Here is a 22815-nt window from a genome sequence, read left to right as displayed (position 1 = left end):
GTTTTCTAAGGATACTAGTTGGACATACGCTTTTTCTTGTTGACACTTAGGCAGACTGGGAAGATACATTCGTTCTTTGTTTTGTAACCCCATGCTTCTGTCCTCTGTCTTTTAATCACTTGAATGTCCAGGATGATAATGAAGATAGCTCCAATGATGGGACACACCCATCGAAAAGGAGGCGGATGGGCTCAGGAGACAGCTCCCGGAGCTGTGAGACTTCAAGTCAGGATCTGAGGTACTGCCGCCTCGTGCTTCAATAGGAACTGTAGGCCGTTTTGTGTCTTCTTGTCCCCATGTCCACCCCAGGCAGCAGAAGCAGTGATTAAACTTATAGTCTGGAGAGATGGCGTAGAAAATGCCCGCTGCTCCTCCTGAGGCCTGGGTTTGGTTTCCAGCACCCACACCTCACAGTCTCCTGGCAGCTCCAGAGGACCCACGTCCACAAGAGGCAAAGCACATTATGCAATATGACACTGAAGGAGAACTTGCTCCTGAGAACTTCTTTTTTTCCTTCCAGACATGGTTTCTCTGTGTAGCCATGGCTGTCCTGGAACGCACAGAGTTCGGCCTGCCTCTGCCTCCCCAAGTGTGCTGGGATTACAGGTGTGTGCTACCACGCCTGACTGCTCCAGAGAACTTTTAAAAATTACGGTAAAATAGGTACATAAAACAGCATAGTAACAGTTTTTAAGTAGTTAGTTCAGTGATAATAATTACATTCACAGTGTTGTGCAACCATTGTGTCATCCCTTTCCAAAACTTGAGTAACTCAAACTGCACAGCCCTGCAGTAGTACCTCCTGGTCCTCCTTGCCTCTAGCTGCTGGCTAGCACAGTTCTGCATCTGCCTGTGGGATCTGGGTTATCTGGTAGCATAAAGTCTTCACAGCTCCTCTGTGCTTTGAGTTCATGTCAGGATTTCCTTCAGTCTGAACTGTACTCCATTGTATATATCGCAGGGTTTTGTTTATTCAACTGTAGGCTGGGGTAATGAGTGCTGAGGTGAACGCTGGTGTTTAGATCCCCTGTTTTTAACACTCTGGAATATAATTAGAGGCAGGAAGTTGTATCATAGGTATCAAATTCTATGTTTAGCTTTTTGAGGACCTTCCATAGCACCTGGGCCATTTTGTATTCCCACCACCAATACACAAAACTTCTAATTTTTTTATAACCTTGCAACATTATATTATTATTGTTGTTGTTGTTTTGTGTGTTTTTTTTTTTTTTTTTTTTTGATGATAGCCATACTGAAAGACATAAAATCATTCCTACTGTGATTTTGTTTTGTATACCATGGCTACTGGTTTTTGACTATTTGATTTGTATTTTTGGAGAAATACCAGTTTACTTTGTCCTTTCCTAACTTGAGGCCCCGCCCCCCTTATTTTTGTTTTTCTTTGTTTGTTTTGAGACAGAGTCTCACTATATTGCTCTGGCTGTCCTGGAACTCAGTGTGCAGATGAAGCTAGTTCACACTCAAGAGTGCTGAGACTAAAGGTGTGCACCACTATGCCTAGCTGTCCATTTCTTTTTTACTTTGTGTTGATGAGTTACGAACTTTTTTTTAATGTATTCTGCATATCAATCCCTTTATGGGATACATGGTTTGTAAATATTTTCTGACATTCTGTGGCTCTTTTCCCCTACAGTTGATAGAGTGACATTTTTTTTTTTTTTTTAATCCTTTTACAATTTTGGTGTCTATTTATGTAACTTTTGTTTTTGGTTTTATATCTGAGAATCTGCTAACTCAGGGTTTCTAGGCAGTTTTTATATTTAGGATTTTGATTCATTCTGAGCTACTTTTTGCATGTGCTGTGACGGGAGGAAGATTCCTTTCTGTAGCTTTGTGTGTCTGTCTGTCTTTCTTTCTTTCTAGAAAGGGTTTCTCTGCATAGCCTAGGCTGTCCTGGGACTCATTCTGTAGACCAGGCTGGCCTCAAACTCACTGAGGCCCACCCACCACTGCACAGCCATGTTGTTTTCTAGCACCGGGTTTGGGAATGGTATTTCATGAACTGTTTCTCAAATGAATACATGCAATAAAACGCTGTCACACTTCTGTCTCTAACTTAGAAGTCGGGTTGTCTAGATCGGCATGTTCATCAAGGTCTTTGCTGTTCAGGAGTGTAGTTGAATGCAGTGCCCTGGAACTTCCAGAATAGCTCTGTTCTTCTGCTTCTGGGTGTGTAGGGTAGAATACAGCTCACTGTCCAGTTCACTGAGAAGGACGTGCTTGCAAGTCTGCTTTTTTGGTTGTTTGTAACTTACTGAGCAATAGATAATGATCAGAAGTTAGCTTGTATCTGGTCTGCAGGAAGTAACTAAGGTGAATATTAAATAAAAAATGCTTCAGAGCTGTCAGTGCTGTGCTTTGGCCTCTTGGGCCTTGCAGTTAACGAGTTTTGGGTTTTTCATTTTTACTCAGGTGTCTTCATATGTGTGCACGTGTGGCTGTGGGCACTTGCAGAGGCTAGAAGATCACAGGACATCTGGAGTCATAGGTGGTTGTGAGCTGCCTGATACGGTGCTGGGAACTGCAGCTCATCCTCTGCAAGAGCCATAAGTGCTCCTAACTGCTGAGCCTCTTTGCATGTATAGGACATTGCTATTTTAGTGAAATTTTCATGTGAAATTTTGGATCATTTTTCTTCTACCCATTTTGTAATTTTTCTCCAAAAGTATAGCACTAATAATAATTTCAATTAAAATTGTTTTGATTAAAATTTAATAAATACCACATATAAGGCATAATGTGTGTTTATGTCTTAGCTTTAGTTACTACCCAGCAGAAAACTTAATAGAATACAAATGGCCACCTGATGAAACAGGAGAATACTATATGCTTCAGGAACAAGTCAGTGAATATCTGGGTGTGACCTCCTTCAAGCGGAAATATCCAGGTACTTAAAGCTTAGAGTATGTAAGAGATAACATCTGACGTCCTACAAAGACAGGGCGTTTACTCTCGGGCTTCGCTGTGAGGAACTCCTATTTTACATATTTACAAAGCAAGCATACTTGCTGACTTTGACTTACTATTATCACTCAGGATCCCACTCTACAATGCTGATGTGTTGCCAACCCCCTGACCCCACCCCCCCAACAACAACGACAAAAAACTCACTTTACCTGTTGCTCTGTGACCTCAGGAAGAGAGTTAGCTTCTAAGCTGTGCTTGAATTATAGAAAGCCATTCATGATTACCTGCCCTTAGGTAGTTCTTAGTTTTCTACAGTTTATTTCTAGAATTTGTAAGATGTATGTGTGTGTGTGTGTGTGTGTAGTTACCTCAATATTATTAATACTTAGAGTGTGCAATAAGAGATATGTTTAAAATAGGTTTTTAAAAAAGTTTTTTAAAGGTCTCAGATGTATAGTTTCAGTTTCTAAAAGTCCTTTTGTTCTGCTTTTGGAGATTTAGAGCGACGAGATTTATCTCACAAGGAGAAACTGTACCTGAGAGAATTAAACGTCATCACAGAAACACAGTGCACACTAGGTAATCAGCACCCATGCCTCTTAAGCCAGACATTTGTAGGTGACACTGGGTACATGTCACATTTTCTAAGATAGTAAATGATAAGTTGGTTACTTCATTTTTAATTAAGAGGATGTGAATAAAAATTTTTATAATACAGTATAATTTTCTAATAACACCTTTAGTAGAGTTGTCAGAATGTTTGGGTGTGGAATTTGCATCTAAGCATAGAGCCTTATCTCTGTTGCGCTGGGGACTGAACTCATGCACTCTTACCTTTTTTTTTTTTTTTTTTTTTTTGGTTTTTCGAGACAGGGTTTCTCTGTGTAGCCTTGGCTGTCCTGGACTCACTTTGTAGACCAGGCTGGCCTTGAACTCATAGCGATTCACCTGCCTCTGCCTCCCAAATGCTGGGATTAAAGGCGTGTGCCACCATACCTGGTGCCATATTTTAAAAGGCAAATCTCGTTGAGGTTTTAATTGCTTATAGCATAGACTTCATTCATAATTTGGTGTGTGTTAATGTCAATAGGTGCTTTCAAGTGTGAACACATCACAGCAGTAAGAAAATCTGATACTGAGGCTGTGAACACTATACCACCTGTGTAGACTGTCGAGTGTTTTGAGATATAAATAGATAATATTTCTGATATATAGATTTGTAAGAATTTATATATATTTGTGAGAATTTATATATATCCTGTATTAATTATTAGTGACTAGTATATATCATTCACAATTATTTCTAAGTATATTCTTACAATTTACATAAAATCTAAAGGAAATGTATTTGGTTGAAGAATTGATCGATATCCTTTTTCTTGTACAAGATACCATTTGGTTTTTTTTTGTTTTGTTTTGTTTTGGTTTTTTTTTTTTTGGTTTTTCGAGACAGGGTTTCTCTGTGTAGCCTTGGCCATCCTGGTCTCACTTTGTAGACCAGGCTGGCCTCGAACTCACAGCGATCCACCTGCCTCTGCCTCCCGAGTGCTGGGATTAAAGGCGTGCGCCACTACACCCGGCTATACCATTTGTTTTGATTGCTTGACTTTATTAGGAAGAGTAACTTTTACTATTTTAAAATGTATTAATTTTGCTTTAATTATTTTAAGTTTTTTTTTTTTTTAGTGTAGAATAGTTTGAAAGGGAAGCTAGTTTTATAAAGCACAAACTATTTTCTTTGCTTTCCTTTGGGGGCATCGGAAATAGGTCTGACAGCATTGCGCAGTGATGAAGTGATTGACTTAATGATAAAAGAGTATCCAGCGAAGCATGCTGAATATTCCGTTATTCTACAAGAAAAGGAGCGTCAGAGAATCACAGATCACTACAAAGAATATTCCGTAAGTGGTGTGAAGTGACTGGTGCCTGTTACAGGAAACTGTTTTCATAAAGTTATGTATGACTTCTAACTGTAATATTTTTCTTTCAGCAAATGCAACAGCAGAATACTCAGAAAGTCGAAGCCAGCAAAGTACCTGAGTACATTAAAAAAGCTGCCAAGAAAGCCGCCGAATTTAACAGCAACTTAAACCGGGAACGCATGGAAGAAAGAAGAGCGTACTTTGACCTACAGACACATGTAGGGTGACTTAGTTCAGCAGCGTCTGGGTCTCTGTGTTGTTATTGCAGAACAGTCACCAGCCCCTTTTTATTATTTATTTGTTATTATATATATAGTGTTCTACCTGCATGTACACCCACACTCCAGACGACATCATAGATGGCTGTGAGCCACCATGTGGTTGCTGAGAATGAACTCAGGACCTTTGGAAGAGCATGCTGTGCTCTTAACCTCTGAGCCACCTCTCCAGACCCCATCTCCCCATTTTGATGCTGATGCCAGCTGTGTTTTCTCACAGATGTTAGATACCATTTTTAATGATGTACTGGACAATGTTTGCCCTCGCATGCACCTTTCTTTCCTTCTCTTCGAAACCTCTGCTTTAGGGCTGAGAATTTGCTGAGTGAGACTAACAGCTGCTGTCTATCCAGTTCTCGCATCCTGAGAGCGGTGTGAGAGCTGCAGACTGTGCTGAGAGTGGTGTGAGAGCTGCAGACTGTGCTGAAAGCGGTGTGAGTGCTGCAGACTGTGGTGAGAGCGGTGTGAGTGCTGCAGACTGTGCTGAGAGTCATGTGAGAGCTGCAGACTGTACTGAGAGCGGTGTGAGAGCTGCAGACTGTGCTGAGAGCGGTGTGAGTGCTGCAGACTGTGCTGAGAGTGGTGTGAGAGCCGCAGACTGTGCTGAGAGCGGTGTGAGAGCTGCAGACTGTGCTGAGAGTGGTGTGAGAGCCGCAGACTGTGCTGAGAGCGGTGTGAGTGCTGCAGACTGTGCTGAGAGCGGTGTGAGTGCTGCAGACTGTGCTGAGAGCGGTGTGAGTGCTGCAGACTGTGCTGAGAGTCGTGTGAGAGCTGCAGACTGTGCTGAGAGCGGTGTGAGAGCTGCAGACTGTGCTGAGAGCGGTGTGAGTGCTGCAGACTATGCTGAGAGTGGTGTGAGAGCTGCAGACTGTGCTGAGAGCGGTGTGAGAGCCGCAGACTGTGCTGAGAGTGGTGTGAGAGCCGCAGACTGTGCTGAGAGCGGTGTGAGTGCTGCAGACTGTGCTGAGAGCGGTGTGAGTGCTGCAGACTGTGCTGAGAGTGGTGTGAGTGCTGCAGACTGTGCTGAGAGTCGTGTGAGAGCTGCAGACTGTGCTGAGAGCGGTGTGAGAGCTGCAGACTGTGCTGAGAGCGGTGTGAGTGCTGCAGACTGTGCTGAGAGCGGTGTGAGAGCTGCAGACTGTGCTGAGAGCGGTGTGAGAGCCGCAGACTGTGCTGAGAGCGGTGTGAGTGCTGCAGACTGCTGAGAGCGGTGTGAGTGCTGCAGACTGTGCTGAGAGCGGTGTGAGTGCTGCAGACTGTGCTGAGAGCGGTGTGAGTGCTGCAGACTGTGCTGAGAGCGGTGTGAGTGCTGCAGACTGTGCTGAGAGCGGTGTGAGTGCTGCAGACTGTGCTGAGAGCGGTGTGAGAGCTGCAGACTGTGCTGAGAGCGGTGTGAGTGCTGCAGACTGTGCTGAGAGTGGTGTGAGTGCTGCAGACTGTGCTGAGAGCGGTGTGAGTGCAACAGACTGTGCTGAGAGCAGTGTGAGTGCTGCAGACTGTGCTGAGAGCGGTGTGAGAGCTGCAGACTGTGCTGAAAGCGGTGTGAGTGCTGCAGACTGTGCTGAGAGCGGTGTGAGAGCTGCAGACTGTGCTGAGAGTGGTGTGAGAGCCGCAGACTGTGCTGAGAGCGGTGTGAGAGCTGCAGACTGTGCTGAGAGTGGTGTGAGAGCCGCAGACTGTGCTGAGAGCGGTGTGAGTGCTGCAGACTGCTGAGAGCGGTGTGAGTGCTGCAGACTGTGCTGAGAGCGGTGTGAGTGCAACAGACTGTGCTGAGAGCGGTGTGAGTGCTGCAGACTGTGCTGAGAGCGGTGTGAGAGCTGCAGACTGTGCTGAGAGCGGTGTGAGAGCTGCAGACTGTGCTGAGAGTGGTGTGAGAGCTGCAGACTGTGCTGAGAGCGGTGTGAGTGCTGCAGACTGTGCTGAGAGTGGTGTGAGTGCTGCAGCCTGTGCTGAGAGTTGTGTGAGAGCTGCAGACTGTGCTGAGAGTGGTGTGAGTGCTGCAGACTGTGCTGAGAGTCGTGTGAGAGCTGCAGACTGTGCTGAGAGCGGTGTGAGTGCTGCAGACTGTGCTGAGAGTCGTGTGAGAGCTGCAGACTGTGCTGAGAGCGGTGTGAGTGCTGCAGACTGTGCTGAGAGCGGTGTGAGTGCTGCAGACTTTGCTGAGAGCGGTGGTGAGTGGCTGCAGACTGTGCTGAGAGCGGTGTGAGTGCTGCAGACTGTGCTGAGAGCGGTGTGAGAGCTGCAGACTGTGCTGAGAGCGGTGTGAGTGCTGCAGACTGTGCTGAGAGCGGTGTGAGAGCTGCAGACTGTGCTGAGAGCGGTGTGAGAGCTGCAGACTGTGCTGAGAGCGGTGTGAGTGCTGCAGACTGTGCTGAGAGCGGTGTGAGAGCCGCAGACTGTGCTGAGAGCGGTGTGAGAGCCGCAGACTGTGCTGAGAGCGGTGTGAGAGCCGCAGACTGTGCTGAGAGCGGTGTGAGTGCTGTAGACTGTGCTGAGAGCGGTGTGAGAGCCGCAGACTGTGCTGAGAGCGGTGTGAGAGCCGCAGACTGTGCTGAGAGCGGTGTGAGAGCCGCAGACTGCTGCTCTTTGGTTTTGTTAGGAGCTGTGAGGTTAGATAAGTGTCCCCTACATTTCATCAAAAGAGCAAACGAATTATAGTGTCCCCAAATTTAGTGAAAGACTGTGGTGAGCCAGAGCCTGCACAACCCAAGCATGTAGCTGGGGAGCACTGGGGAGCACTCACCATCTTCAGGTGGTTGCCACCGTGTTGTGTAAATTGCTGGCTTTCCTGTGGGGGGGTGGGGGTGGTATACATGGGGTTCTTTTCTGGAAGCCGTTCCCAGATTTGAATCAGTTTTCACATTTTTGATCTTAACATAGGTTATCCAAGTGCCTCAAGGAAAGTACAAAGTGTTGCCCACTGAACGAACCAAGGTCAGTTCTTACCCAGTGGCTCTCATCCCCGGACAGTTCCAGGAGTACTATAAGAGGTATTCAGGAAGCAAATGCAGGGCAGGGTGGACTGTGGGACTGGCGAGGTAGAAGGAGGGACAGAGTACGTGCCAGAGTAGGCATGGCCACTTCCCCACCCCAACCCCCAGGGTACTTTTTTCCATTTTCCATCTTAAATGTAACCAAAAACCTTTGGCAATCTCAGCTTTTCTCTAGCAGTAGACCTCACTCTGGAAACCTGTTCTCAGAGTAGGTGTTCTTGAGAGAACACTGTTTACCCCAGAGCATGGAAGTGCGCTTGCTGTTTGAAATTGTGCAGAATTTTCATCTGGAAATTACTAAAAGTCTGGTGGTGTTCTGCCAACCCCTGTGTTGGGATATGGTGTTTCAGGAGGCAGCTCCTGAACAGTAGCCTCTGGAGGATGGGAGGGCCGTGTGCGGCCTGAACGAGAGGAGACTTTGGCGCTGCAGGACACGCTTCCCAGTGCTCTGAAGTAATTGCTACGAGAAACGCCTCCTGCCAGCCCATGCTCTTGATGGTGCTGTTCAGTCGCTCTGTCAGTCTCCGGAGCCTGGCTCTCTGCTGATGTTATGAGAATAGGGGTGCGCGGCAGAAGTGTCGGAACTCAGGATGTGTGGCTAGACATGAGCAGCGTGAGGGCCCTGGGTTCACTCCTGCTGGCTGACACGTTACTCATTATTTTTTTCTTGTTTTGAGGGCGAAGGGAAAGACAGATGCTGTTAGGTAGGCTCAGGTGCATAGCCCGCATGGTCAGGTGGGAGAACATGTTGAGATTGCTAAAATGTATTACATATCCCCCTGAGCACCAAAACGAAGTTCTCTCTGCCCATTTTTGTGAAGTCAGTGTGAGTGAGAAGCTTAAAGCAAACATCACAGCGTAGAGTGTAGTCCTTACATACTTAGTATTCAGGGAAGAGTGAAAGTGACCTCTGGCCGCAGGTACTCACCAGACGAGCTGCGCTACTTGCCGCTGAACACAGCCCTGTACGAGCCGCCCCTGGACCCCGAGCTCCCGGCACTGGACAGTGATGGTGATTCTGACGATGGCGAAGATGGCCGAGGGGATGAGAAGCGGAAAAGTAAAGGCACCTCGGTAGGACTGTGCACCTCACAGGAGGCTCCCTTTCTCACTGCTGACTGCTTTCCTGGAACGTTAGATTGAACTCTTACTGCACTGTTTGAACAAGACAGTTGCATATATTTCTAGAAATTTTCACCAAGAGGAGTATTTATTGTGTGTTGACATAAACAGGTTGATACTGTTTTTTGGGGCCAAGTTTTGTATTGAAAAACTTATATTTTGAGCAAGATAGGCAATTGTATTGAACATTAATATTCTTTTGCTGTTGATGCAGATTAAAATGCTGAATAAAAATAAACTGGCCTGTGCCACAGAGCAGTGTCACCCTTGGGCTGGCCTGTGCCACAGAGCAGTGTCGCCCTTGGACTGGCCTTTGCCACGGAGCAGTGTCACCCTTGGGCTGGCCTGTGCCACGGAGCAGTGTTCCCTTGGGCTGGCCTGTGCCACGGAGCAGTGTTCCCTTGGGCTGGCCTGTGCCACGGAGCAGTGTTCCCTTGGGCTGGCCTGTGCCACAGAGCAGTGTTCCCTTGGGCTAGAGCAGCACATTACCTTGTGCTCCTTTGGGTTAGTCTGAGGCTTTCTGCAGGAAAGCGTGAGCTTCCTAATATGTTGCACTGTATTTAGTTTTCCTGGGTGCCTTTTTTCATACAAAAAAATTTAGCTGTTGAAGAGCAGGATGTTTGCCTTGCGCCATGAAGGACAGTGGCTCTGAGGTGGTTTAAGGTTGAGACTTTCATCAGAAGTATACATTAAGCCACAGCCAATTTACACCTTATTTGTAGCCAGCCCAAACCCGTGCTGTCATTGAGTGGCACTGTATTTCCTTTTCTACAACAACTTCTAACATAACTTAGTCTTAACATGTTACATGGAACAAGGGTCTGTCCATGCCCTGCTGTGGTGATGCCTCCTGTCAGCAGAAAGTAGCTGTGGGAGTCAGTAGCGATGAACGCAACCTTACCAGGCTGTTCTGCGGGACATAGACTGACCCAGGATTTGAGGAAAGCATTTTGACAGCATGCCCAGAATCTTCACAGATTTTGACCTGGCAGATTTGCTAACAGAATTCATTTGAAGGACTTAATTGAATGTTAACAAAATACAAATAGGAAAAGAAAGAGGTGATTTTAGTGTTGTGGATTTAGAAATAAAACTTTATGCACAGTGGTGATACATTTACACAAAAGTAGTGTAGTTCAAAGGACATGAGAAAACACAGTATTTTACCAACATGACAAAACACATTTGCAACATGTGCCGTGTGGTCCATGTGCATGCAGCGTGTGACTGTGTGCACATATTGACCACATGTTCCGGTAAGTGCGATCACATGTGCACACACATGCCATATAATCCAGGTTTGTGAATTACACTGACAGAATGAAGCCACATTATGAGGATATGGGGTGTGTTTGAGAGAGCCTGGGCCTCTGTAGAATATGAACACCAACAAAACGGAAAGGAGACAAGTTGATGTGCCCAGCCACTGCGAGAGGCTGCCAGGTGGTTATGGAGAGCTTGATTTCTTCATTCAGTTTTCATAATTTATGTGAGTATAAAGTAGTTACAAAGCTTTACATTATAAAATGAATTAAATACTCAGATACTGAGGCTTGTCCTTTGGACAAATAGAATGTGTCAAACTGTGGTAGGCAGTTAGGGATCTGGTGTGGTAGGCAGTTAGGGATCTGGTGTGGTAGGCAGTTAGGGATCTGGTGTGGTAGGCAGTTAGGGATCTGGTGTGGTAGGCAGTTAGGGATCTGGTTGGTAGGCAGTTAGGGGTCTGGTGTGGTAGGCAGTTAGGGGTCTGGTGTGGTAGGCAGTTAGGGGTCTGGTGTGGTAGGCGGTTAGGGGTCTGGTGTGGTAGGCGGTTAGGGGTCTGGTGTGGTAGGCAGTTAGGGATCTGGTTGGTAGGCGGTTAGGGGTCTGGTGTGGTAGGCAGTTAGGGATCTGGTTGGTAGGCGGTTAGGGGTCTGGTGTGGTAGGCGGTTAGGGATCTGGTGTGGTAGGCAGTTAGGGATATGGTGTAGGCAGTTAGGGATCTGGTTGGTAGGCAGTTAGGGGTCTGGTGTGGTAGGCAGTTAGGGATCTGGTGTGGTAGGCAGTTAGGGATCTGGTGTGGTAGGCAGTTAGGGGTCTGGTGTGGTAGGCGGTTAGGGGTCTGGTGTGGTAGGCGGTTAGGGGTCTGGTGTGGTAGGCGGTTAGGGGTCTGGTGTGGTAGGCAGTTAGGGATCTGGTTGGTAGGCAGTTAGGGGTCTGGTGTGGTAGGCAGTTAGGGATCTGGTGTGGTAGGCAGTTAGGGGTCTGGTGTGGTAGGCGGTTAGGGATCTGGCCTCACATTGTTTACATTTTGAACATGGTTATGTATTTGAAGGACTTTCATGATGACTTCTCTTACTCAGAGGAAAAACAAGTATAAAACTGCATCCCTGTGCCATGAAAAAATACTGAAGCTATTTAGTATAATAGTAGTTGAGTTGGTAATACCATTTTTGCTGACTTATATCAGGAAACGTAGTTGGCTAGGATACTTGCTAATAGAAATAGGTATTCAAAGGGTAAAAAACTGTTAACTGGCTTTTTTTTTTTTTACTTTATTAGAAATAAATTTCTTAGAATTATCTTTATATTTTCTATTGGATAAAACTTTTTAAGACCTAAAATTATGTTTTCTGTCATTTAAATAACTGGGACTCAGCTTGGTCCTGACTCCAAGGAACCTCTGCTTTGCTTCTTTGCTACAGGACAGCTCCTCAGGCAGTGTGTCTGAAGGGGACAGCCCCCCTGACAGCCAGGAGGACTCCTTCCAGGGAAGACAGAAATCAAAAGACAAAGTGGCCACTCCAAGAAAAGACGGCTCCAAACGATCTGTACTGTCCAAGTCAGTTCCTGGGTACAAGGTAGAAGAAAAAAGCCCCTGACTCCGCCTCTCCCTGACTCGTTAACTCTGAGCCTGAGGAGCTGAGCCTGCCGAGCTCACTCTGTCCCTGTGCTGTGCACCTGTCCACTGCTTCCTCCCTCTGGTGGTTTTCTTGTCACTTGTGGTCATGATATAGCTTCTGTTTCCTGTGTGTAATTCCCTTTTAAGTAGTAACCAGATAAGTAGGAGTTTTTAAAACATTGTTTCAAGGCAGAATTTTATTTTATTTTTTTATTTTTATTTTTTGAGTACAGGGCGTCATTGTCTAGCATTGTGAATATCTGAACAGTTGGTGAACTGTGAAGTAGGAATGGGCCTAGAACCACATGAGGTGGTATTTTTGCAGTGCCTTTCATTGAGAATATCTGGGCTTATTCTAAGCAGTGTTGGATCCAATTGCCAAATTCTGCCAAGTTTGGGATAGAAAATAGTGAAAGCTGTTCATTGAATCATGGTTTTTGGTAGCGTTTGGCAGCTAGCTGGTGTACCATTCTGTGACAAGGACTAAGACCTAGTGTGTGGGTCTGATTCTTCTCAGAGTAAGGTCATAGGGTGTCAGAAACCGAGTTGTTATTATTGTAATGTTTGTTCTCTCTATGCCTCTCCCCTGCAGAAGGCTGGATGAGGCGTGGGCGGCTGAGATGTGCAAAGGGTGTAGAGTGTTCTAGAAGGCGTGGCCTGCTCGGCTCTCTCACGTGAGTGGGGATGGGACAGCAGACAGTTCACCCGGTCACGGCCGTGTATGCATCTGGTTGTTATACGGAGGTGTGCCAAAGGCAGGCTGCAAGGAAAGGCTCGCTAGGTTGAGTTGTTAACACCTGTGTGTTAGCACTGCAACAATGGCATGAAGCACAGAAAGGTCGGCAGAAGTGAGCTGTGTGTCACTCCTCAGCCTCAGTGCAGCCCTCCTGACAGGGCCCATGGGTGAGTTTCACTCCTCAGCCTCACTGTAGCCCTCTTGACAGGTCCCATGTGTGATCCACTTGGAGCATGCTTTTGTGGCATGGCCAAGCAGATCGTTGGCTCACTCAGCAAGGAATCCTTCTGAGGACAGCTGTAGTGGGCAGCGGCCGCAGCGGTGGCTGCTGCTGCTGCTACGATTTTGTACTGCTTGTGGTTTTTTGTTTTTGTTTTTCATTTATAGCTTATCTATGCTTTGTAAACTAAAGATTTCAGTTACTGTTTAATAATTGAAACCAAACAGACTCCAAAGATTACATTTCAGAAACAGCCTGCAGGAGCCAGTATGTGTCACTGTCTTAGAGGTGCCAGTGTGGTGACAGCTGCCCAGGGCTGAGGACGTGTAAACAAGGAGCCTGCTTCGCCATGCGTTAAAGTAGAGAACATTGAAATTGATCTCATACCGGCGAAGTGCGGAAGGATCCATGTTACCACTGATCTAGAGAGTACATCATGCAGACTATTCTCAATTCATAGAACTCCTGGGAGCCTCACAGGCTAAACAAACATTTTTATAATCTGTAAACATTTTTAGTGACTAAAAATGTTTCAGGTATTTCAAAGACAGGAACAGCCAATATATAGATATTATATATTAATGTGAACATGATTATTGAAAGTTAACTATGAAAAGTATTAATGAGCCAAGATGTGCCTAAATATTAGGGTACTTCAAGCTGCCACACACACTTCACAATATGGAAGTTACACATGACATATATGTGATTTAATAAGATGGACTAGTGCTTGCCCTTAACTTGTAGGACGGTATTGCTTAGGTTATATTAACCTGAAATTAAAGTGTAATGGTTAGGGTTCAGACCTGCACAGATATAATTTATACTGTTAGTGCTACCATGAAAGTTTCAACTTATTTTGCTATTTTTTTCAACAAGAGAAGTGTACACGCGCCTTCTGTTTGAGCTGCTGAGGCTGTTGTCTGAAGGAAACTAAAAGGCTGCTGTGCTGTGTGAAGGACATCAGAGGGTCTCAGTGAGGACAGGGCCTTCCGCCATGGCCCTCATGGGCCTTTTACACATCTGCCTCCCTCAGTGCTGGTCTTTGGTTTGTCTGTGAGGCCCTGGTGCAGGCTCTGTGGCCTGCTGGAGCCTGGGGTGTGCACAGGACAGAGTGCTTCTGTGTTAGCTGTAGAGAGCTACAGTGCTGGCTTCCTCACTCTTCTCTGCTGTCTCTCCCATCTGTCACCTTTATTTCCTCCCCACCTTTGTTCCCCTCTCCCATTCTGTCTTTTTCCATATTTTTCAACAAGATGAAGATTATTGGGTAAGGAAATTTTTAAGTGGTTTATCAGAACATTATGTATAATTTTAAGGGTAAACCCTGAATTTTCTTAGTGTCTCCTTTTGTTACAGCCATTGTGTATTTTAGTGATTATAGGACTTGAACTGCTCTAGAATGTGAATAATTAGGTTTGTGTTTTATACCTTTTGAGTTGCTTTGTAAAGAGTCTCCTATGAGGAGTGCTCTTTTCTACATTGAACACTGTGTGGTTTCTTCCCTGACTTAGTAAGACATTAGAGTACTTACTGTGCTAGAAGCTAACTTAAGCACGTCTACGCTGACATTTAGTACAGGTTTTTCAAGGTTTGCTGCATATTCTGGCACTTAAAAGTCAATCTTAGAAGTGAACTTCCTAGCTGTTTTTAATTCATGTCCAGGACACAGTGAGAGCATGTGCTTAGGGTGCAGACTAGCAGAGTAAGTGCTACTGTCCGGTGCCGGGGGAGCAGGGTACGAAGAACAGAGGAGACAGTGTAGTCAATGGGACATTTTATATGCTTGTTTAACTCCATGATATTTATTATTTTGTAGAGACATTTGTGATTGTTTAGTTGTTTTTTTTATATTTATGTATAAGGTTGACCTTTTAAAAAATAAATAAGCCAAAAATTGTTTTTGAATGCCTCTGTCATCTTTTGCAAAGAAAATATTAAAAACAAACTCAAATTATTTAGGTCTGACAAGGTATGCAAGTGGCAGTGAGACATTTAAAGTGATCTATCTGCTTTATGAAAGCTTGAGTTTAGATCTTTCTGTGGTGAAGAAATTTAGAGGAGACATGGTGCATTTGACTGTTAGATTATTTTACACATCTCCCTCTGTAGTCATCTTTGTCCCCAACCCTTTTTCTAACCATTTCTTCATGCACACCTTTAGTATAGCTGAGCGCTGCTTGTGAAATTCAAGACGATGATGCTCAAGGGCCCCTTCCTCGCCCTTTGTTTCAGGTGTAGAAAACCCCGTATGCTTTGTCCTAGTCCATGTTTAAAGCTCTAATGCTGTGTGTTTTTAATCTGAAAGATAATACTCAAAATATACTTTGTATATTTACTACTTGACTACACTTTTTCATTGTCTGAAACTTGTTTTACACGTCACAGACTGCCTCTCTCCTTTGCCATAGTTCTCCTAAGTTTTAGACATGGAGCAAGAATATTCATACAACTCAGATCTCTACAGACATTTATGCATGGCTGTGTGAGTGGGACATCTTTCAATTACAATGTTAAAATAGTGGTTTGTTTGTTGTTGTTGTTGCTGTTGCGATTTTGTAGGTTCAGCTTTACATCTCTGGGAAAACACCAGTTTTGAAATAAAGTGAATATTCAAGCGCTTAAAACTTAGGCTTAGCTTTTATGTGTGGTCATTTGATACATGGATTTTCTTTTCCCATTAGTAGTAGTATTTGACATCCTATTCATTTTTACTTCTTGGTATTTATATAGATAATGCTGTGTGTGCAGGGAGTACAAAGTGATAAATTTAGGCAACACGAGCTTGTTTTTTATGGAGTGCAGTTTAGGCTTTCATCAGTAGAGGAGCTTTTATGTTCTGATCCATCTTATATCCAATTATGTTTTACAAAAAGGTTCTCATTAGCAAATTACCAAAAGTAAAGATAAGGTGATAACAGAATCCCTTTTGCACCCATAGTGAGTTCTTCTGGCATGAATTATAGCCCTCTTCTACCCTTCCAGCCAAAGGTCATTCCAAATGCTCTATGTGGGATTTGTCTGAAGGGTAAGGAGTCCAACAAGAAAGGAAAGGCTGAATCACTTATACACTGCTCCCAGTGTGATAACAGTGGTAAGTAGAGATGTCTCCTTAAGATATTAACCTCACCCTGCGTGTTGCCTCAAAAGCTAGGGTTTATAGTTGTCAACTAGGTGTCCATCAAAGAATCAACAAATCGAGGGACTTCGTAGACATAACCAGAGCCCATGTGTCCTCTATGTTGTATTTTGATGGTTCTATGATATTAAGCATGACAGCTATCTTTGGAACTAGTATTTTATGTGCCTTAAGTTAAAAGTTCTATTGTGAAATGCTATTCATGTTGGTTTTGATTTAGGCCACCCTTCTTGCTTGGATATGACCATGGAGCTTGTTTCTATGATTAAGACCTACCCCTGGCAGTGTATGGAGTGTAAGACATGCATTGTGTGCGGACAGCCCCACCATGAAGAGGAAATGATGTTCTGTGATGTGTGTGACAGAGGTTATCATACTTTTTGTGTGGGCCTTGGTGCTATCCCATCAGGTAAAGATGAAAAACTAAACAAAACAAAACACCCATATTATCTTGTATGATGAAGATCTCCCAGCATTATTTTAAAGGCTGCATAATGCTGCTAACTGTCTACTTGGTTTTCATCCTTGCAGCCAAAGGACAAATAAGATGGCAGGATGCCTAGGTTCGGTTTTGGGAATATCGTTTGAGGTATAGATTGAGTTGGTGTTTTCCACTAAAATTACTAAAGTAACAGCACCAGTCTGTTTCAGTGCTTTCACTTTATTGTTAAAGGTTATCTATTAACAAAGTGACTATCTTTATATATGCTAAGACATCTTTCTATAAAGTGAGGCAGCGTAACAATTCCAGATAATTTTAGGATGGACACAGAATCAAATAGTAAATCACAGTAATGCTATTAAAACATTATACAGGTAATTGTGCAATTTTAGGAACTTAGTTGCATAGTTAACACTGTATAGTACTTATAAAACTTAAGTTTCCTGGGAATCTTTTAGAAGTAGCAACTGAAGGTTCTGTACTGACTCGGATCAGGCGTGTGGGATCGGTGCTGGCTTTAAAGTGCCGCCCAGAGAATGCTGTTAGAATAGTGGAGAAAAAGGCCACAGAAACCCAGGTTCATTACGAAGTTCTACATTAGGGATTGTGTTGTGGAGGTTTGAAAAACATGATGCTATTTGAGTTTTAAAAGGCTAACAGTAATTTTTTAAAAAAAGGTACAAATGATTGTTCCAGTGCCTTTCCCATCGTGGCCGTGCAACAAAGTCCACACTGCATTGGTTACACTGATTAAGGGTTGTTTACATTTTCTTCCTTGGCTTAAGGAAGTTAGTGCTCCCTCCCCGCTGAAAAATCCCCAGGAGTTACCACTACAGATAGCTCAGCAGTGAGTTTAGATGGTTTGTACTCAGTCCTAAAAAAAAAATAAAATTCCACTCCATATTAACTAACAATTTTTCTCCTAGGTCGCTGGATTTGTGACTGTTGTCAGCGAGCTCCCCCAACACCCAGGAAAGTGGGCAGAAGGGGGAAAAACAGCAAAGAGGGATGAAATAGTTTTCTTTTTAAACCCTTATGTTTGGGATATATGGTGCCAATTAATTTACAATTCTTTCATTTTCATGCCAATAAAGAACATTTTTTGAAATTAATTATAACCTTAAATATCTTCAAGTTGATTTATTTCACTATTAGCAACTCCTGCCCTTGAAAGAAAGTCACAGAGAAATGGCTCATTTCACCAGATTAATTTCTTAGTGTCGCCTTTTTCCAGAGATCAGCAGAAAGAGGTAGCAACTTAATTTGAATCTGAGAAGTTACCATTTGTAATAACTCTGTCCTGACCTGCTTAGGTAGTAGTATCACGGCTACCAAATACCCAGAGAGCTCCAATCAGCACAAGCGGAGGAAAGAGGTCTGGAATTACCACCAACAGCATAGCAAGTCTCTAAATGCTTGCCTGCCAGGAAAGCTCGCCTAGGTATCAGGGCCCCAGGAAGAGTGGAGCTGTCACTGCATTTCCGACCTGGCTTTAGTACCTTTTTAAAACTCCAAGTACTAAACCGGGCATGGTGGCTCACGCCTTTAATCCCAGCATTTGGGAGGCAGAGGATCGCCGTGAGTTCGAGGCCAGCCTGGTTTACAAAGTGAGTCCAGGACAGCCAAGGCCACACAGAGAAACCCTGTCTCGAAAAACAACAACAAAAACTCCAAGTACTGTACTTCATTTAGAATGCCTATAGAGTAAATTCTAGTCATCAGCCTTTTTAAAAGTTCATCTGCACTAGCAAGTTCAATCTGATTTACATAGCCTGTTACTGCAACCTGTTTACTCACCTGACTAACCAAAATGTACTTAAAACATTTTGTTGAGCAGACTCCTTTTTATAGGAATTTTAATCTCTAAAATATTGTGCTTGCTGCTTTTCCTGCTTGGGGAGTAAATTGAGGTAACAAAACTATGGCTTTATTTTTCCATCCTAGTCTAGAAAAGAGTAACCAGAATTTCACCAGGTCAAGTAGCAAGGTTCACAGCAAACTGTAATCGATCCGTGCAGATAAGGATTTGTGCTGCAGCACGTTCAAGGGATCAGAAGAGAATTTCAAGCACCAATTTCAAAATGCTAATTAATATTGTCCAGAGGACTGACTCCTCCTCTTGGGCTGCCTCCTCTGGAGCATATGCGTGCTTCTGACTGCCTTCTGTGGGGTCAGCAGCGTAGGCAGCCTCTCCAAATGGGTACTGGTCCACAGTTCTGTCATAGTATACCCTCATCTCAAAGTCGCTCTCATGGTGCGACGGGTGTCCATAAATCCCTATCCCGACTGGGCGCTGGAAGTGTGCGGGTATAGAGACCACGTCCTGGCCGCAAGTGACTGACTGTAGCTCGTACTCGTCGAAGCTTGGGTGCGGAGTGCTGTCGGACACGTACAGGTCCGCATCCCCTCTCAGGCTCTGCATCCTGAGAATAATTTTGCCTTCGTGGTTCAACCGCAAGTAGCTGTAGTTCCCGGCTCCTATTTGGCCCTGGACCACGTGCAGAAGGAGCCACTCCTCCGGGACGTCGTCGTCATCCTCCAAGCATTTTACCAGGGCCACCACCTGGGACGCCAGGATCACCCACAGGGTGCACCTCCAGGGAGTAGCCATCGCCGGGACACTCAGCTCGGGTACTCCTTCATCGGCAGTCGCTGTGCTGGGAAGGCACGGGTGACCCGCTTGACCGGAGGGGCTCGTCCACGCAGATGCGTGCACCTGGGTCCCCGGAACCGACAGTGGGGAAGGGGTGGGGTTAAGAGCAGAGAGCAGCGCACACGCACGGAGGACGCGGGTGGGAGGCGGGAAGCGGCTAAGACGGAAGGTAGGACAGGCCCCTGGGGCCGTAGGTGTGTGGAGAACGGCGAGGTCGCCGACCCCGGACTCACCGCCACGCCCCGCAGACCACGCAGCGCCCGCCGCATCCAGGCTCAACCTGGAACTCGCCCCAGCAGGCGGAAGAGAAGCTGCGACCGGATGTATGCGCAGGAAGCGAGGGCTTTCGGGAAACGGCACCGGAAGTGAGGCAACGCCCGGCTCTCGCGAGAATAAAGAGGCGCGGCGGCGTGAAGGGCAGGCTTTCTCGTAACCATAGTGACGCAGCAGGCGTCGGTGGCGCGTTCCGAGAAACTGTCCCGGACTGTAGGTGAGGCAGCCTGAGAGCGCGATTTAGCGTTAGCGCCCGCGTACCGGGTGACGCCTGGCGACCGGCTCCCGTGAGGAGATAGCCGGGAAGCCGTGCGACGGAGCGCTGAGCGGCGCCGTCCGTGATGGTGCCTCCAGCCTTCTCACGGACAAGGACCCCCGGAGCCCTGGCCCCTAACCTGCAGCCTATGCTCCTGAGTGCGGGCAGCAGCGGGAGGGAGGCTTTTGGATTTGTCTTAAACGAGCGCAGAAGGAAAATTTAAATTTCATCATGAGAACTATTAATAAGAAATTATTTTACCCATTTTTTCTCCATTCCAGTGGATACCATGGACTTAGGAGAGTCTGAAACAATCTTAACCCCACCCCCACAATTCTTCAGGCTATATTTCCTATCTGTAGACTTCCTAATTTATAAATGATGGCTTATCATTTATAAATGATAAATGATGGAGAGGCAGGAAGCTCTCGGTCCTCCTTTACAAGAACACCAATCTCACCGAGAAGGCTCCACCCTCACAACACAACTGAATCACCTGCTATTGTACCTCTGAGTCTTAAGATCATCACTTTGGAGGAGAGAGCTCAACATAGAAAATTTGTGGGGGACACAAACAAGAACATTATATAATACAGTTTGGTGTCACAAAAGCCCAAAATTAACAGCTTAGAAATGGTAGTTTGTAAAGTATGCCAAAAAAAAGCAGGATACCAGTTTTTGTTTTGTTTAGATTAAACAAACAAACAAAACCAACCAACCTCTGAGGCCAGGCAAGGTGGCCAACGCCTTTAATCCCAGCACTGTGGAGGCAGAGGCAGGTGGACCTCTAATGAATTGAGGCCAGCCTGGTCTACAATGTGAATCCAGGACAGCCAGAGCTGAACAGACAAACCATGTCTCAAAAAATCAAGCCAAACCAACCAAGCAAAAACAACCTCTAAGTGTAAAGATAGGATCTTTAGGCTCTTTTATAGTTTAGGAACAAACTGAGGCCTTAGTCATAACTGGCTGCCACTTTGCTGTGTTCCAGGACCTGTTAGGTGTAGCTAATTGTTTGTGTTGTCCTCAGCATCTAGGTCTTTGCAGTACCTGGATTGGAGCCCAACTCCTTCCCAAGCTAAAGTGGAGAGCTTTATCTTTTGCTGTAAGTAAAGATTCAAGGGTATGGGAGCCTATCAGCTATTGAATTGCCTAATTATATTTCCCAAACTCAAGAATGAAGTGATGTCGCTACTGAGAAACATTTAACATGTAGAGTGAAGCAGTCTTCGCGGTGATGCCCCTTGGGGAACAGAGTAATCACAACGTGCTGCTTCTGTGGAGCGTGCATCCCTTGGTGGGCTGCTTCTCCCCCCACTGACTTAGCTTTAGGACCAAAGTGGCTCTGTCTTTCAGTCACGGCTGCGTTTGTTGACCTTCTCCCCTAGTCTCACATACACTGTAATCTCAGTAGAAAAAGAAACGTAGTCTTTTTTATCCTCAGTTGTCTGATGTTCGTGTGTGTAGCGTGTCTGTGGGATGTGCTACTCCAGGTTAATCACTGAGAGAGCACGGTCAGACCGCGGGTCGGATGGGAGACTGTCAGTGTGGCACCTTCCTCAGTTAAACGCGTAATTCTGTGCATATTTAGCCATGTAAAAGTTAGTTCACAGTGTGAGGATGGGTTCGTGCTGTGTCAAGCAGCCCTACTACAGTAATACTGTCTTTTCGTCTGCATAGGGCCTTGTATGGCTCTTGGCAGTTGGATCCTCCTCTCAGGCAGCTTGCAGGCCTTCAGACACCTTCCTGTGGAGCCCCCGTTTGTAGCCATCCCACCCATCCCCCTCACACTAGACTTTCCATTTGACGATTGGATTGTTGGAGAGTCACGTAGGCGAGGCTCTCACGGGCCAGGCTTATCAAGTGAACTGTTGCTCACCCTTCATCTCTCTCCCTGCTGCCCTGCCTAGAACACAGCCATGTGCTTGTACCTGACGCCAGGGAGCTGAGTCATGATATCTTTGTGTCTAAAACAGTGTCCTCAACCTTCTTAGTGCTGTGACCCTTTAATGTAGTTCATCCTGCTGTGCTGACCCCCAACCATAAAGGTCTTTCGTTGCTACTTCATAACTGTGATTTTACTATTATGAATGGTAACTTAAACATTTGTGTTTTCCAATAGTCTTAGGCAACCACTGTAAAAGGGCTGTTCAACTCCAAAAGGGTCATGACCCACAGGGTGAGAACCACTGGTCTAAACGGACAGAGCAGTGGTTTGGTGAAAAATAAGCCATTTCCCTTCTGGTGGTAGACATCTGTTTCTTTGTAGATCCCACCTGGAAAACACAGTTGTGCCCTCTCAGAGGGACTTGTTTGGTCAAGGCAGCTAGCATAGTGGGACACATCTATCCTCCTCACACAGTTCTCATTATGGGTCCTGAATGAGGCTTCTGGAGTCCAGAGACCTATGAGCTAAGAAGATGCACTGCTGTTCTTTCTCCGCCCCCCCCATCCCCACCTGCACCCCCTACAGTGGCTGAGTGTGGTCAGGTTATTGCAGTGGAAATTGCAGAGGCTACTCATGCCACCATGAGGGCCTGCTGGCTGCAGTTGGGAATCCTCTCTGATAGCACATGAGTCTGCCCTGTTGGCTTGTGAGGTCCTTCATTCTCTGTCTCCCTCTCTGTCTCTCTCTGTCTCTCTCTGTCTGTCTCTCTCTCTCTCTCTCTCTCTCTCTCTCTCTCTCCCTCTCCTCTCTCTCTCTCTCTCTCTCTCTCTCTCTCTCTCTCTCGGTTTTTTGAGACAGGGTTTCTCTGTGTAGCCTTGGCTGTCCTGGACTCACTTTGTAGACCAGGCTGGCCTGGAACTTGCAGTGATCTGCCTGCCTCTGCCTCTCACGTGCTAGGATTAAAGGTGTGCGCCACCACGCCTGGCTGAGGTCCTTCCTTCCACCCTGTCTGTTTTTCTGCCATGGCCACAGGTGAAAGGGCTACTAAGGGTGTGCTTGTTTAGAGTGCATGGCCTGTCCCTTAGGG

General features: G+C 45.7%; 3 protein-coding genes across 5 annotated transcripts in view; 2 read left to right on the top strand and 1 right to left on the bottom strand.

The window, feature by feature from the left end:
• Positions 1–109: 109 nt before the first annotated feature.
• Phf10 (PHD finger protein 10) lies at positions 110–17770 on the top strand. 2 transcript variants are annotated; one of them, XM_051164128.1, is made up of 11 exons: positions 110–238; positions 2778–2908; positions 3430–3507; positions 4696–4829; positions 4919–5068; positions 8009–8118; positions 9042–9195; positions 11928–12083; positions 16063–16171; positions 16437–16625; positions 17585–17770. In XM_051164128.1, the coding sequence occupies exons 1-11, from the start codon at positions 186–188 to the stop codon at positions 17668–17670; spliced, it is 1350 nt and encodes a 449-aa protein (XP_051020085.1). In that variant the 5' UTR covers positions 110–185; the 3' UTR covers positions 17671–17770. The 2 variants fall into 2 exon arrangements, with proteins under 2 accessions (XP_051020085.1, XP_051020084.1); XM_051164127.1 differs by having other exon boundaries at positions 3424–3507.
• A 535-nt stretch (positions 17771–18305) lies between these two features.
• Positions 18306–19630, bottom strand: C21H6orf120 (chromosome 21 C6orf120 homolog). Of its 2 annotated transcripts, none has more exons than XM_051164408.1 (2): positions 19545–19630; positions 18306–19315 (listed from the first exon to the last, which is right to left on the bottom strand). In XM_051164408.1, the coding sequence occupies exon 2, from the start codon at positions 19267–19269 to the stop codon at positions 18709–18711; it is 561 nt and encodes a 186-aa protein (XP_051020365.1). In that variant the 5' UTR covers positions 19270–19315; positions 19545–19630; the 3' UTR covers positions 18306–18708. The 2 variants fall into 2 exon arrangements, with proteins under 2 accessions (XP_051020365.1, XP_051020366.1); XM_051164409.1 differs by having other exon boundaries at positions 18306–19310; positions 19545–19621.
• Positions 19631–20328: 698 nt separating this feature from the next.
• Positions 20329–22815, top strand: part of Wdr27 (WD repeat domain 27) — a 91394-nt gene continuing 88907 nt past the window's right edge. Inside the window, exon 1 of the mRNA XM_051164365.1 lies at positions 20329–20945. The gene's annotated coding sequence lies outside the window, so the exon portion shown is untranslated. The remainder of the gene's footprint in view (positions 20946–22815) is intronic.

The sequence above is a fragment of the Acomys russatus genome, chromosome 21, assembly GCF_903995435.1.
Source record: "Acomys russatus chromosome 21, mAcoRus1.1, whole genome shotgun sequence".
Taxonomy (NCBI): domain Eukaryota; kingdom Metazoa; phylum Chordata; class Mammalia; order Rodentia; family Muridae; genus Acomys; species Acomys russatus.
The sequence above is the reverse complement of the archived record's forward strand: the minus strand, read 5'-3'. Positions and strand labels throughout refer to the sequence as shown.